General features: G+C 39.3%; 2 protein-coding genes across 2 annotated transcripts in view; one reads left to right on the top strand and one right to left on the bottom strand.

The window, feature by feature from the left end:
• LOC118738090 (homeotic protein proboscipedia) overlaps positions 1 to 15763 on the bottom strand; it is a gene marked incomplete in the record, with an annotated part of 381120 nt that overhangs the window by 28756 nt on the left and 336601 nt on the right. The window contains 1 exon segment of the mRNA XM_036469011.1: positions 15466 to 15623. Coding sequence (XP_036324904.1) covers positions 15466 to 15623 — 158 coding nt within the window.
• On the top strand, positions 5449 to 6644 carry LOC118738091. The gene has a single exon (XM_036469012.1). It carries the CDS (start codon positions 5513 to 5515, stop codon positions 6578 to 6580), a length of 1068 nt encoding a protein of 355 aa, XP_036324905.1. The 5' UTR covers positions 5449 to 5512; the 3' UTR covers positions 6581 to 6644.

The following is a 15763-nucleotide window of genomic DNA, read 5'->3' on the forward strand; positions in this document are numbered from 1 at the left end:
GTCTTTTTGTAAATGTTCTGGAGGCCGTTTTAATATATCCTATCTTATTATATATTTCTTAGCTCTTCTACATTCTGAGAAGTTGAGAGAAAGAAGTCTAATGTTCTTTTTTGGTCAACTACGACGTTTGATTTCATTTTTTGCAATCATTAGTTCATTTACTTTTAGGAGTCTAAATGCCCATACCGGCTATGTCGCTTTTTTGAAATTTCGGACACAAATCTTCCAAGAATGGTTATAGGCTAAAACAAAACCGTTATCTAAAGGGGGTGTGGAACCTCCCATACAAATCGAATTTTCCATAGTGCATATCCATGGAAGTATTTATGGTAGAGTTCTGGAACTTGGTATGGATATATTGTATGTATATGAAGTCAATCTCAAGCTCGTGAAAAAATATGGGTTTGTTGGAAAATGCAGCGTGCCACCGTAGAACTTGGAAAAGAGGTAAATGAAATCAATCCCAAACCTATGAAAAATGGGGGTATATGAAAACGATCTCGTGGCCAGCTACGAGAGCTAGCGGTATAAGCCATATAAACTAAAATTCTGGTGACGTATAGATACCTCTGGAAGCATTTACCTAGCATACTTAGATGAGGCATTTTTCCAATGGAAATATGTACAGAAAAACGAGCGCGAAACCTTCTGGAAAGTAACATGATCACAGGGTGTATCCCTAGAATAATGTTAAGCTAATCCTTGAGGGATTACATTCTTGTCAAGACCGACAGGCATAAGCTGAAATTGCGTCGCAAGTTTTACGATCGGCTTGGGTAAGGTTTAACCACTTAACCCCCCTTTGTTTTCGCCGCTACTGAATTCTATAAACTGTCAGCTTTCACACAATTTAAAATGTACATTTGTATTTAAAAATGTCATGAAAATTGTGTTGCTAGCTTCATTTTGCAAAAATGTTGCAAGCTTTTTCACAGCGTGAACAGAATAGTACTTTGCTGAGGAAATGTTGTCGAATTTCACACTTGTTTCATAGAAAGAAGTTTTATATGCAATTTAACAGCTATGCTTAAGAACAAAGATTTTTAAATCGACAAAAAATTAATAAGAAAATTTGAAGTATTTAAGATTTTGGGTATGGTAGCACGAAATGTCACAATCTGCTTAATTGTCAGGTTGTTAATATGGAGAAGGAAAAGTGACAATGGAACTACCTTGTTTTTTGTATCATGGGTGGAATCATCTCAACAATTTCTCCGTCAGCCCTGAGAAGCCTAAATGGATTTTTACAAAACCTTAACACTTTATCACTAGTTGAACATTGGCTCTATTATTAATTTAGCTATTTTAGGCTTTGTTTTCTTGGCCGTTTAGCCTTTTCTCTGGAAAAGTTCTAGCAAAACCGGTTGACAGTTGTATTTTCGCTACCTAGCATTATACCCTAAAAAGGAATTTAAAAATAATAGATACCATACGAATACGTTTGAATGTATGTACGGGTGAAACACACAAGAACTCTCAAAGTTTGAAGAAGAAAATTTATGAGCTCAGATGTATTTTTGAATCCTCTTCTGTTGGTTTAAACCATGCTTCACAGATAATCTTTTTAACGTGAATGGTTACAAATTGTTTCGCTGTGATCGGCCCAGTCATGGAGGCGGAGTTGCTATTTATATAAAAAATTACATTAAGAGCAGATCCATAAGCCATACAAGGACCGACGATGAAAATTAGTATCTTCTTATTGAAGTCGTGCAAGGCACTGATAAACTATTTACAGGTCTATTCTGCGCTGGTAATAAAAATTTTGTAACCGGTAAATTAAGTTCCTGTTAAATTTTAAACCATTTTCGAAATCTGTGTACTCTTGTAAGCGGTAAATTTTGTTACCATCTCATAAGCTGGTAACAAAGTATTGCCCCGTGAGCAATGCCAGAATTTCCACAATTCTTCATAGCTGAATTGCTGAATATTTTAACTGCATTACCAACGTAACTAGAATCGTGATGACAAGATCTAGTAACATTTTTTGGTAATAAAATTTTCCGGTTACAAAATCTTTGGTAACGTGCAGAATAGACCCGGGAACATTTACAGACCTAATTGCAAGGTAAACACAAGTTCATGTACCGAGTTTCTTCATACAATCACGTTGCCGTATTCAAATATATTTCTAACTGGTGATTTTAACTGTAACGTTCCATGTGACGACTCTTTGCCTAGTGAACTGCGGACATTGGGTCTTAATCTGGTGAATTTCACCCTTCTTACACATTATGGTGAAACGAATACAGAAGGTGGCGCTGATTGTGATATCGCTAACTCTCTCTTGAAAATTTTTACAGAAGTATGACGTCATAGCAGATTGTGTTTATTGCCTGTGTAATATACATATACATATACAAAACAATATACATAATGACAGATCACTCTCAGCTCTCTCCACCGGCAAATCCGCTATGACGTCACATTCCCGTTACTCTTCCGAATTTCACATCAACCAGCGCAATCTAGTATTTTATCGGTATTGCCTACACATTATCCTGCAACAAGCAATACGCTTTTAGATATTTTCTTTGTTAAGAGCAAAATACACAACACAAGCGGCTTGACAAACCAAGAGAAATATCACTTTGCTTCAAGTCATTTGTGTTGTGTATGGGGGTGTTTGAAGGTTTGACAAGCCGTTTGAGGGAAATTTGAACAAAAATCAAAATTTTTTGATTTTCTGGTCGCCATGTTCACGTTTGGTCAAACCGCCTGCGTTATGAAATATAAATTCGCCTCATTTGCAACAAAAATTTCCCGGAGTAAGGACGTAAGAGAGGAAAATGAAAGAAAACCATAATATTTAGCATTGTGAACTGGAAGAAAACTAAGATTCTTTGTCATGTTTGCATGGTGTATGTCGAAATGGGAAAAGAAGGGTTGAAGTATGTTTGACAAGCCGCTTGTGTGGGGTATTTCGCTCCTTAGTAATGCTTGAAAAACCTTAATGTTTGACCAACTGAATGTAACTCCTTTTAAGTTTGTATGTGTAAGTCAGTTAGATGTTTTGGAATCGTTTTTGTTAATAAAGTCCAGTGCCGTCGGTCTAGATAAACTTCATCCTACATTTATAAAATCTTTGCTCCCTGTTATGCTTCCATTTTTCACACATGTCTTCAATACGATACTCACAACTTCCGCATATCCACCCAACTGAAATAAGACAAAAATTATCCCAATAGCAAAGAATCATAATGAATATATATTCATTGCTCTCCTATCTTTTTATCTAAAGTTTTTCAAAACATTCTTTATAAACGAATAGATGACTTCTTAACAAAAAAAAAAAATCTGTTATCATATAAACAGTCTAGATTTAAAAAGAATCGTGGATGCATTACCGCTTTAACCGATATGGTTGACGATATATCTACGCGCTGACCTTGATTCAGGAAAATTTGAGTTTTTGATTCTCTTAGATCATTTTAAAGCTTTTGACTCCTTAATTCACAAAATATTATGTAGAAAACTTCTCAATAATTTCAATTTCTCGTACCACTCTGTAAAATTATTAAGCTCTTACCAAGCTGGACGCTGTCAAGCTGTATTCGCAAACAACGGCCTTTCAGACTTTTTGCCCTTAAGCCTGGCGTTCCACAAGGCTCCATTCTGGGCCCGTAGCCCAGCCCGTCATTTCCAATGTGTTTCAAGCTTAAGCTCTTGTGCCTATTCAATGCTACAGGATAGTACGCCACCATCAGTGCTGCCACAAAATTTTTTTATTTTTTTTCCAAAAGCACCGGAAAAAGTTACCGAATTCAACAAAAAATTACCAACCTTACTTTACGTGCAGAACCGTTCAAACATACATATCGAGCATACATATTTTGAAAAAAATGTCGCTTACGTTATTTTGGCAGTTAGGGCTCGATATGTCAGCGCTTCATTCACCTAAAATTTTTACGAAAGCTTGTTGAATTTTTTTAAATATTGAACAAAGTTTGAAATTTGAATTTACACGAGTTCTGTCAAAGAAAGAAAAATATTTTTATAAAAAATAACCAAAATTAAATTACAAAAAAAAAAAATATGTTAAAACTTGTCAAAATATGGTGCGGCTATAATTTTTTCGACCACTGTAAACAAGTGACAAGAAAATATATCAAAAATTCAACACTTGAAGGAAAGATTTCGACTCACACATAAGCTGTGTTTTCGTATTATCCAGCAAAAAATATCCAGTAACTAGCCAGTAGCCAAATTTCGGAGAGTAAGTCAATATTTACTCCCAGTGAGTGAAATATGCAAGAAAGTACGAAAACGCAAAACCAGCAAGAAGTTGCTAGTTTTATGAACAGCTGATTTATTTGTTATTTTCCGATGCAATTTTCTTAGAAAACTAGTATTTTCCATCTTATTATTTATTTAAATGGGTTTATTTTGTCAATTGCAACTCTAAAAGCACCACAAACAATTATTTTGTTAATGTGAATTACATTAAGCATCATGCCATCAGCTGTTTTTCTTACTAGCAAATAGTTGCTAGTATAGGGCTGCCAGACGTCCCGGTTTTCCCGGACATGTCCCGGTTTTAGACTATTTGTTCCGGTGTCCCGGTCCAACCTTAAAATGTCCCGGGTTTCGTTTAAGTGTCCCGGTTTTCTATTTGATTGCACAAATTTTGAATAAAAATGACTACACTGAGAGAAAAAACGCGTTGTAATATTAAGAAAAATTTTATGAATTTACTGGGGGAAATATCGCATAGTACACTTAAAAATTTTTTATTTGATTATCGTTTTACAATTTTCGTATTTAAAAACTTTCATACCACGCACACGTGGTGTTGAATCAAACTGAACATTTGAATGCACATTTACATGTCTGGCTGTAGCACATGTCTGGAGTGCACGAAGATGCTTGCCACAAATTGCTAATTGCCAGAGCGTCAGGGTTCATATCCCATTACAGGCAGCATGGAATTTAAATTTATATTTTTTTTAACTTAATTATGAAAAGGCATCCGTTAAGTGCAAAGCGCTTCATTTTAATATTGGCGTATTTGAATTGAATATTTCTATACTAAATACTAAAATTTTTATACTTAAATTTATTACGAGTTGGGTTGGTGCTCTTTCATATGCGATTTTTTTTTTTAATTTAGCACGTTTTGCACAAGCAATAGTTGATGATTAATATAAGTATGTGTGGCAACCCCGCCTCAAATGTTGCATGATCCATCCGGACAGCGGCGCGACGAGCAATCGTCTAACACTTCGGTAAACCAACGCCGGCCACGAAAGCAAATACTTTTACCGAAGCCTTTTTACTGACGCCACACGTGTAGCAGACAACGATATTATTTTCTAAGTTTTCTTTATTGTTCAGAGTCACAGAAGTAATTGAATAAATATATAAGTGTTAGTAAACGCGCATTCCTAACTATTCATTGGGTGAAGTCTTCGTATCTATAAATGGTGATCCCGACGTGATCTTTTCGGATTGCGTTGGTACGAGATTCTCACTCCTTTGACCCACGTGCCATAACGTACAAATTTTCACGAAAATGACTCTTGAGCACTCACCGAATCGTGCCACTCAGAGTCCAGCCCAGCAATCACCAGACGCCTTGCTGCAACAGCAGCAAGCCCTGCAGCAACAACAAGCGCAGCTGCTTCAGCAAGAAGCACTGCAGCATCAACAAGCGCAGCTACTGCAGCAACAAGCACAGCTGCAACAGCCACCAGGCAACTTGAACAATTATCTTCCGCTGGGGCAACCGTTTTACAGCCCTCTGTCCAGCAACGAGGCACACATGATGGCAATGACTCAACTCAAGCTGCCGGAATTCTGGGCAAACGATCCTGAAATTTGGTTCATTCAAATTGAAGCACAGTTTTCCACTCGCAATATCAGAAGTGACAACTCTAGGTATGACGCAGTTATCGCAGCTCTGAAGCCAGAGGTGCTCAAAGAGGTTTCTGACATCCTGAGGGCACCGCCCGCACAAGATAAGTATATTTTTTTGAAGACAAACCTTATCAAACGTTTTACGGATTCAGTTGATCGGCAATTATACAAACTTCTGACGGAGCTACAGCTTGGGAATCAGAAACCTAGTCAACTTCTAAGGGAAATGAGGTCGCTCGCCGGAAATAGGGCTTCTGAAGAGTTACTTCGCAGCAAATGGCTGGCACTGCTTCCAGATATTGTTTGTAAGATTCTGAAGGCTGTTCAGAGCAACAGCACCTTAGACCAGCTCGCTGAAGCCGCAGACAGCGCCATGGAAAATCACACCAGCCCTCACATCATGTCGACCAGTGTTCAGCCTCAGTCAGCCGATGTTCAAATCATGGCAACTAGTGCTATTCAGACTGGAGGTTACTCTCGGCAAGATAAAACTAGCCCCATTGAGCAGAGGTTGTGCAGCCTAGAGAAATCCATTGAGACACTCTCAGCTGCATTTGCAGAGCTGTCTAGCAAGCTTAGCAAGGCCACAGAGAGGAGACCACGATCCCGTTCCCGAACTCCAGCTCCATCAGGCTACTGCTTCTATCACAGCAAGTTTGGTGATAAAGCCAAACGGTGCCTACTGCCCTGTACTCACCCCAAGGCGGGCATACAGGGAAACTAGCTGGGCTGTCGTCAGTGCAGGTGATTGGCGACAGCAGCCTCAATACCAAACCAATCAAAGAGTATCGCCTGCATGTTTTCGATAAATCATCGCATCGCAGGTTTCTTATTGACTCTGGCTCTATGGTTTCTGTTTTGCCACGAGCCTGGGTTAAGCAGAGACTGGAATCATCAACGTTTAAACTTTATGCAGCAAATTCTACCACCATCAACACTTATGGTCATCAGCTCATGACCCTCAATCTTGGTCTACGCCGTGCTTTTACTTGGCCGTTCACCATAGCTGACGTTCAGTCTGCTATCATAGGGGCTGACTTCATCGTGCACTTCGGGTTGCTCATCGACCTTCGCAAGCATCGCCTTATAGATCCTCTCACCTCCCTGTCAACTCTTGGACAACTGGCGGAAACCATTGAATATAACATTTCAACGGTGGATCAACGAGCTCTCTCCAACTCGTGCCCCGGAGGCATGTACGCGGAGCTGCTCAGCAGTTTCATTGACATCACCAGGCCGTCGGTGGCTACTGCAGCCAATCCAGACACTAGTGTCGCTCATCACATTATTACCACGGGACCACCAGTTGTAGAACGAGTACGCAGACTGGCTGGTGACAAGCTCAGGGCAGCCAAGGACGACTTCAACCTGCTGTTGGAGCTTGGCGTCATTCGGCCGTCTAGCAGCAATTGGGCCAGCCCAATTCATATGGTATCCAAGAAGCTAGGGGGTTGGCGCACTACCGGAGATTTCAGACGTCTCAATGCACAAACGGTCCCTGATCGCTACCCCGTTCCGGTACCTGAAGACTTGTTTCAGCGCCTACATGGGAGAAAGATTTTTTCCACCATCGACCTTGTGCATTCCTACCACCAGATACCTGTAGCTCCAGGGGACATCGCGAAGCCTGCGGTCACCACACCTTTTGGTCTTTATGAGTTCCTGGGGATGCCTCCCGGACTGCGAAATGCCACCCAAACTTTCCAGAGGCATATGGACAACATTTTCAGAGGGCTGGATTTTGTCGGCTGTTTTATTGATGACCTCATAGTAGCGTCCCATACACATAAGCAACATATACGGGACTTACAACAAATCTTCAACATTCTACGACAAAACCAGCTCAAAATCAACCCCAGTAAGTGTCGTTTTGGCCAGGAGGAGGTGCTCTATCTGGGCTATACGATTAACAAAGATGGTTTCAAACCCCCAGATGACCGTGTCGAGGCGATCCGTTTGTTTCCCAAGCCGGAAACCATCATTGACCTTCGCAGGTTCCTAGGAATAATTAATTACTACCGGAAGTGCGTGCCTAATGCCGCGGAACTTCAGGCCCCTCTCAACGCTTTTCTCAAGGATGCAAAAAAGAACGATAAGCGAAAAATTCCTTGGACCCCGGACGCCGAAAAGGCCCTAGAGGACTGCAAGCACAGTGTCGCTTTAGCAGCACGAACAGCTTTCCTGGCACCAACAGCTCCACTTTCTCTTATTACAGACGCTTCTGACTTCGCCATAGGCGCATCACTGGAGCAATACGAGGACGACAGGTGGAAGCCAGTGGGTTTCTTCTCTAGGAAACTCAGTCCTACAGAAGCCAGGTACAGTACGTATGATAGAGAACTGCTGGCTATTTTCGCAGCTATACAATTTTTCCGCCACATCCTGGTGGGCCGTCATTTCATCATTAGAACAGACCACAAACCTCTTGTTTATGCGTTCTCTCAGAAGGCTAGCAAAGCCTCCCGCGCCAACTCACACAGCTCGATTACATTTCGCAGTTCACCACCGAGATCGTCTACTTAAAAGGTGAGGACAATATCGTAGCTGACGCACTCTCTAGGATTTCTTCTATTAGCATGCCCACCATCTTGAGTGCAGAGAGGATTGAAGAGGAGCAGCAGGGTGATGATGAGCTTCGGAAACTTCAAGAGAATAACAACTCCTCTTTAAAACTCCAAAAGCTTTGCATTGATGGCAAGCATACGATTTTATGCGACATATCGAGCGGAGTGGTGAGACCCTTCATTCCCAATAGCATCAGGCGAGCAGCGTTCGACTCGGTACATGGGCTGTCTCATCCCAGTGGGCGAACCACAGCCCGAATGCTTAAGCAAAAATACATTTGGCCTGGCATCAAGAAGGATGCACTGGAATGGACTCGAAATTGCATCGCATGTCAACGGTCCAAAATCCAACGGCACAACCGCCTCATTCCCAAACACATTGACATACCAGATACCAGGTTCAACCATGTACACCTGGATCTCATCGAACTTCCAGTGGTAAACAAGCTTAGGTACTGCCTTACAATTATTGACCGGTTTTCCAGGTGGCCCGTGGCTGTTCCCCGGGAAAACATAACAGCCGACTCTGTTTGCAACGCGTTTTACTCAAACTGGATTGCTCAGTTTGGTACACCACTCACCATCACCACTGACCAAGGCGCTCAGTTCGAGTCAGCCCTCTTCACCGCCTTGACACGGTTGATTGGAGCAAATCGCATTAGGACGACTCCCTACCATCCGCAATCCAATGGACTGGTTGAGAGGTGGCACAGGACCCTGAAATCGGCTCTGATGTGCAAGAGTAAGGTTTCCTGGCCAGAAGCCCTACCCCCGGTGCTCCTTGGCCTCCGCACTTGCTACAAGGAAGACTTGAACGCCTCACCCGCTGATCTAGTTTTTGGCACAGGTTTACGCGTCCCAGGAGAGTTTTTCGTGTCAGAGGATTTGCCAGCTGACCCGAAAAAATTTTTGGAAAAATTTCGAGAGCATATCAGAACATTGAGGCCAACTCCAACTGCGCATCACACAAAACCACGAATGTTCATCCTAAAAAACTTGTATTCATGCTCGCATGTTTTTCTTCGCATAGATGCAGTCAAACGCCCTCTTGAACCGCCATACTCTGGACCACATGAAGTCCTAGAGCGCCTAAATGACAACGTTTTCAAGATCCGGGTGGACGGCATCGAGAAAGTTGTATCCGTGGAGAGGTTAAAACCGGCATACATTGCTAGAGAGGATTCTGATAGTCAACAGCGGTCTCAGCCGCTCAAGAGCTCTGAAAACCAGCAGCAGCCACAGCAGTATGAGGATCCTGAGTTCCATCAGCCTCAGTCGTCAGATTCAGTCATAGACCAGCCAACTTGTACGGATTCCAGCAAGCAAAAGACAGTTTCCTTCCCTTCGAACTATTCGAAGGTCATCGGAGGGAGAGTGGATGTGGCAACCCCGCCTCAAATGTTGCATGATCCATCCGGACAGCGGCGCGACGAGCAATCGTCTAACACTTCGGTAAACCAACGCCGGCCACGAAAGCAAATACTTTTACCGAAGCCTTTTTACTGACGCCACACGTGTAGCAGACAACGATATTATTTTCTAAGTTTTCTTTATTGTTCAGAGTCACAGAAGTAATTGAATAAATATATAAGTGTTAGTAAACGCGCATTCTTAACTATTCATTGGGTGAAGTCTTCGTATCTATATATGTACCTAAATACGTTAAAATGACATGCACAGAGTTTTACAATTATATTAAGTAAAAGCCAGAAGTTTTAAAACAAACTCACAGCAACGAAACAAATGACTGATATTATAATGTTAACTTGTATTTAATTTTTTTTCTTTGATTACTTATAAGTACCGTGCCATACAAAATTATTGACTCGGAGACACTGTCATCTGATCTCAAATTTTGAAAATGTAGCTTTTGAGCCAATTAGTAAAGTGCAATTCTGAAGTTACCAGAAAATTTCGTTGATTTTTTGCAATTATTTATTTTTTGCTGACAGTGTCTTCCACATACAAAAAAATGTCGAACATAGTTTGTATGGAAGAAACTCTCAGTAAAAACAATCAACTAAATTTTTATGGGCTGCAAAACTTCATTTTCAAAATTTTTATAAAAAAGTCTGAATAGAAAGTTGCGAATTCGTATGCAAATTTAATGCATTTTCCCGAGTTTTGCACAAAGTTTAGAAATTTTATTTATTTTTCGGGCCAGTTTTCAAATTATCTTTTTGTTATTTTAGGAGCTTTTCCGGCAGGTAGTTTAAAAAAGCAAAAACAAGTTTCCTTTTTTCCTCCTACGCGTTTCGGCGTTGTTTTTCGCCTTCTTCAGGGAGTCTGTTTATATTTATTTGGAAAAGAAACATAAAAAACACAACCATTAGATACAATGTTACATATTGCAGTATGGAAATTTTATTTTTATGTTTTCTGATGTATTTAGTATAAACTGTATTTTTATAAGGAACAAAAAAGGTACATGCATTGTAAAAAATTCTCCGTGCTTTAGTTGTGATAAATTGTTTTGTTTTGCTAGTGTACGTTGTAATCATGTTATGATCGCATGTTTTTATGTTTTTGTTTTTGTTTGTCAAAATAAAATTTTACTACATCCTTTCGTAGGTAATTTTTGTCGAAACGAAAGGGAAGGAAGCGAGAGGCCTCTCCCCGCTTTAAGTGTCCCGGTTTGGCAACAGATATATCTGGCAGCCCTATGCTAGTAAAAATTTATCCAGTAAAAATCCAGTAAAACTTGCAAGTTCAGCTGTCATTTTTGCTCTCTCAATTTCCCCTCTTTTGCTAGTTTCTTAAAAGTTTTTGCGTACGAAAACGACATCCAGTAAAAAACCAGTAAAATTAGTACTGGATTTACTGGATAGTGCGTACGCGAACAGAGCTATAGACAGAGTGAAGTCTCTCGCTGAATGCCGTTACTTTTTGAACGAGAACATATATATGTCTGTATTTACGTAGAATTCTACTCAGATGTATGGTTGCCGGGTTCACCGAAAAATTGATGATAAGTGCAAAGCTGACGAACTGACAGGGGAAGGTAGGACCACCCAAAAACTTTCAGAGAAGGACACGGTGAATATACTTAATAATAGCCACTTTCAAGTTTGTTAAAGATCACACAATTCTAAATAATAACCAAGGAACGCTGGAACAACTTTCGTCTTGCGAAATGCCGAATCGGAACCTATATTGGCCTATTTGACATGTAGGCATAAAGAATAAAAAATTAAAAATTTTGGTTAAAAATTACCAAAGCGGCAACGCTGGCCACCATTACCTTTGTTGAAGAGATTCTAGAGAGAGAGAGTTCCTTGAGGGGAATGCTGGTTTAATTCCAAAACTGAGGCCGCACTCGTACATTGTCGAATCTTCACTGATGGCTCCAAAACTGACTCAGGGTGAGGAACTGGGGTGTTTTTCGAAGTTAATCAGGATAAGCTTCACTTTTCTCTTGGGGAATATGCTTCGGTCTTCCAGGCTGAGGTATTTGCAATCCTCAAAGCCATAGACTACGTGCTGGAAAATAGGTGGAGAGGAAGGAGTTTACGTGTCTACAGGTACAGCCAAGCTGCACTTAAGGCATTGGTCAGCCCTCTATCTAAGTACTTCCAAACTAGTTTGGCAATGCAAGTCTCGACTAAATTATGTTGGAAAAGAAGACAAGCTTGGTTGCGATATGTACGCTGATGACCTCTAAATTTATGCAAACTGTGATATTACTGATGCCAATACCTGTATTTCGTTGCTGAATGTAAATTTTTTAAACAGGTGAAACCCTATTCAAAAACCTCTAAAAATATTCCTAATGGTTAATCTAAACCATTTCTCAGTGATGAGAGGTCTCGCATGGTGTCGGTTTTCATTTCATCAAAGTTCAAATCTCCCTGTATCTTCAAAAAATAAAACCTGTGCACATCTATATAGAATCCATTTCTTTAATTTGAATTCTCATTTTGGAAATTCGAAATAACGGTGCAGATGTGACGAAATTCAAAAAAAAAATAAATGGCAACTCTTATTAAAAATATTATCAGCCTACAATAGTTTTCTTAAAACTCTTTCGTTTGACATTAATATTTCGATGTTTCATTTGTGTGTATATCTTTCGTATAAGTAAAACAAATCGACTTTTCAAACAGGTGGCAACCCCTTTAAAAGTATTTTCAAACTAAAATCTTTCGCCTGGCATTGTTATAGATATTTCAATTAACTGATGAATTAAGTTGAATTTAATTTTTTAAGCACATGGCAACTCTCCTAAATGCAGTTTAGAAATAAATTATTTTCAAACCCATTTCGATTGATACAAATCTTTTGATAATCCATTTAACTTATTAAATCATTTGAGCTTAATTTTTTCAACAAAAACAAAACCAAATGTTCAGCTTAAAGATTTCTTAACACTCGTTCTTTTGATAACCATATTTTAAAATTTCATGTAACTTATGTATAATTAAACGAAATATCACTTTCAAAACAGGCGGCAACCCTATTAAAAATTATTTTCGAACTAAAATTTCATATAAAAAATAGTTCAATTAGACTTCTCAAATAGGTGGCAACCCTATTCAAAATATTTTCAATCTACCTCTTTTGTATGACACCATGGTTCAAGGCTACCCTGTTCAAGCACTTCCAAACATAATGCAGATTGGCTTTAAATTAGTCGTTTAAACTGTAATTGTATTAATCTAAGCACTTTTTAACGAACTGTATCAATTTAAATTTCAATTTACTTTCTATAACTATTATACCCTATTCCACATTTTTAACAATTATTATCCGTTTGTTTTCGAACTTCAATTTCGTGATCTATAATGCTACGCGATTAATATTATTGTTTAGTCTTAAGTATTCCTTTTATATAAATCGTTTTTATTCAATTTATCAGCTATAATTCGTTTGCTTAATCGAACCTAATACTTCATAAAAAATTATTTTTCTTTTGTATTAGCGAAATAATAAAATAAAGTTAAAGTTGAAGTTAATAGGAAATTATTTTATTTATTAATTTTGATATATTTTTGTCCTTTTTACAACGCTTTTATCAACTTGCAATGTTGTGTTCCAGAAACTTTCAATGTTGTGGATCCAGAAACTTTCAATGTTGTGTGTCCGACACCAAAGCAAAGCTTTGAAAAGCTCCTATAAAAAAGCATAGTGAATAGGGCGAGGTAGATGACATCTAGATGTCGCCCTATGTACTACGTTTGCTACACCGGAAATAGACGACACGCCATTTCTTTAAATAAAATTAATTGGTGCTCGTTTGTATGTACATACATATGTAAATGCATGTGACTATTGTCAACTAAATCGAATGCTTTGTAAGTGAAGTGACTTGTGGACCACTTGAGGTATAGGTGGACCAGTTGGTAACCACTTTGGGACCAGTTCGTAACTAGTTCGTGGTACCAGTTGGTAACCAGTCGGGGACCAGCCCGGGAACCAGTTGGGGCTAGTCCGAAACTGCTTACCTTCAAACCAGTTGGGGACCAGTTGGTCTTTTTAAGCTCCTGTGGCCGTTTTAAGGGTAATTCTTGGGCTTCTGCACTGCCGTTCGGGGTTTCTGCCTTCTACGGTGGTAATTTTGGGCCGGGTTGCCTGTTTTGGCGGATTGTTGTGCTGTGTGCCGCGTATTACGTGTACCGGGTACCACTTTCTCGTGCGAATTGCTCTGGGGAACCTGTTGTGTGAGTTGCTGGCTTTTTGGCTAGACTTTGAGGAGGGTTTATACACGCATATCGGCGGTTGTTTTGGCTCGCGAGTGTGTTGGTGTAGGTACTACATCGGTCGATCCATATCCCGATACGGGGACACTGTTCTGACCGGCGGGATTGTTTTTGGGTGACCTTTCCAGGGGCTGCCTGGGGTGTGTTCTGCACCCAGCGGTTTTTAACCGCCTTGACCGCTCGTTGAGTCGCCGGCGTTATAGTGCGGGCTCTACTTTGAGTCCTACCGAAACCGGGGCTCCATTTTACAACACTTTTATCAACTTGCATCAACTTAGATCCAGAAAATTTCAATGTTGTGTGTCCGACACCAAAGCAAAGCTTTGAAAAGTTCATATAAAAAAGCATAGTGCATAGGGCGACAGCTGTAGTGAATAGGGCGAGGTAGATGACATCTAGATGTCGCCCTATGTACTACGTTTGCTACAGCGGAAATAGACGACACGCCATTTCTTTAAATAAAATTAATTGGTGCTCGTTTGTATGTACATACATATGTAAATGCATGTGTGTGCACCTTTCAATTAATATCGTTGAATTATTTTAATATCTATTGCAAAATTTTATTCAGACAGGACTAAAAAGTAGAAAATAAATAATATAAAAAAAAACTTTTTAATATACAACGCTTTTATAAATGGACTAAAAAGTAGAAAATAATATTTCTCAGTCCCATAGAATTTGTTTTGATAACTTTTGATTTTGAAATTTTAGCAAAAGTCATTATAAACAATCTATGAAATTGAAAATGAAAAGCGTGGGGCGCATGTAATACACTTGAATTGATATGAAAAGTAATATATGAATGTATGTATGTGGGTATATGAATAACGACCGCTTAAAATCGATTTCAAAGTTCTACTTTCGCTGTAGAAATTTTAGGTCTACGTTATGTAGTTTGACTATTGTCAATTAAATCGAATGCTTTGTATTGCATGCGCTCCACGTTTTTCATTTTCAATTTCATAGATTGTTTATAATGACTTTTGCTAAAATTTCAAAATCAAAAGTTATCAAAACAAATTCTATGGGACTGAGAAGTATTATTTTCTACTTTTTAGTCCATTTATAAAAGCGTTGTATATTAAAAAGTTTTTTTTTATATTTATTTTAGTTTAATTTTCTTTTAATTTGTAGATTTTATTGTTTAATAAAGAAATGAAAGTTTCGCTTTTCTGCAGCCAACTTCACTTCATACCGCTCTGTCAAAACCGGATTTTCCAACCGCTAAGCGTTCTCTTTATTTCATACAAATTACATTGACATGAGACGGCTAGACAACGCTGACGCTTTTATTTAGGTTTGGCTGTAAATGAGGGGATATGTAAAATTACTTCAAAAAGGCTCACCTGTCGCTCGGTCAGATCTAAACTCGCTGCAATTTCGATTCGTCGGGGTCTACACAAATACTTATTGAAGTGAAACTCTTTTTCGAGTTCCAATAACTGTGTGTTGGTATAGGCAGTACGCAGACGTCGGGGTAGCCCATTTTCTGGAACGAATTCAGCTGCAATTGAAAGTTGCATTTTCTTGATACGTGAGTGAATGTGATTTTGAATAAAGTGTGTTTATGTATGTAAGTAGAGCTCCGTCGCGCTTAGCACCGTTCCAAAAGGGCATGCGAAATAGAGCTGATTTACATAAGTA

Source organism: Rhagoletis pomonella, unplaced genomic scaffold (genome assembly GCF_013731165.1).
Source record: "Rhagoletis pomonella isolate Grant_MI unplaced genomic scaffold, Rhpom_1.0 Rhpom_scaffold_00004, whole genome shotgun sequence".
Classification (NCBI taxonomy): Eukaryota; Metazoa; Arthropoda; class Insecta; order Diptera; family Tephritidae; genus Rhagoletis; species Rhagoletis pomonella.

Bases quoted from the DNA above. Each gene is read 5' to 3' on its own strand.
- LOC118738091 (XM_036469012.1), top strand. From the start codon at position 5,513: ATGACTCTTGAGCACTCACCGAATCGTGCCACTCAGAGTCCAGCCCAG.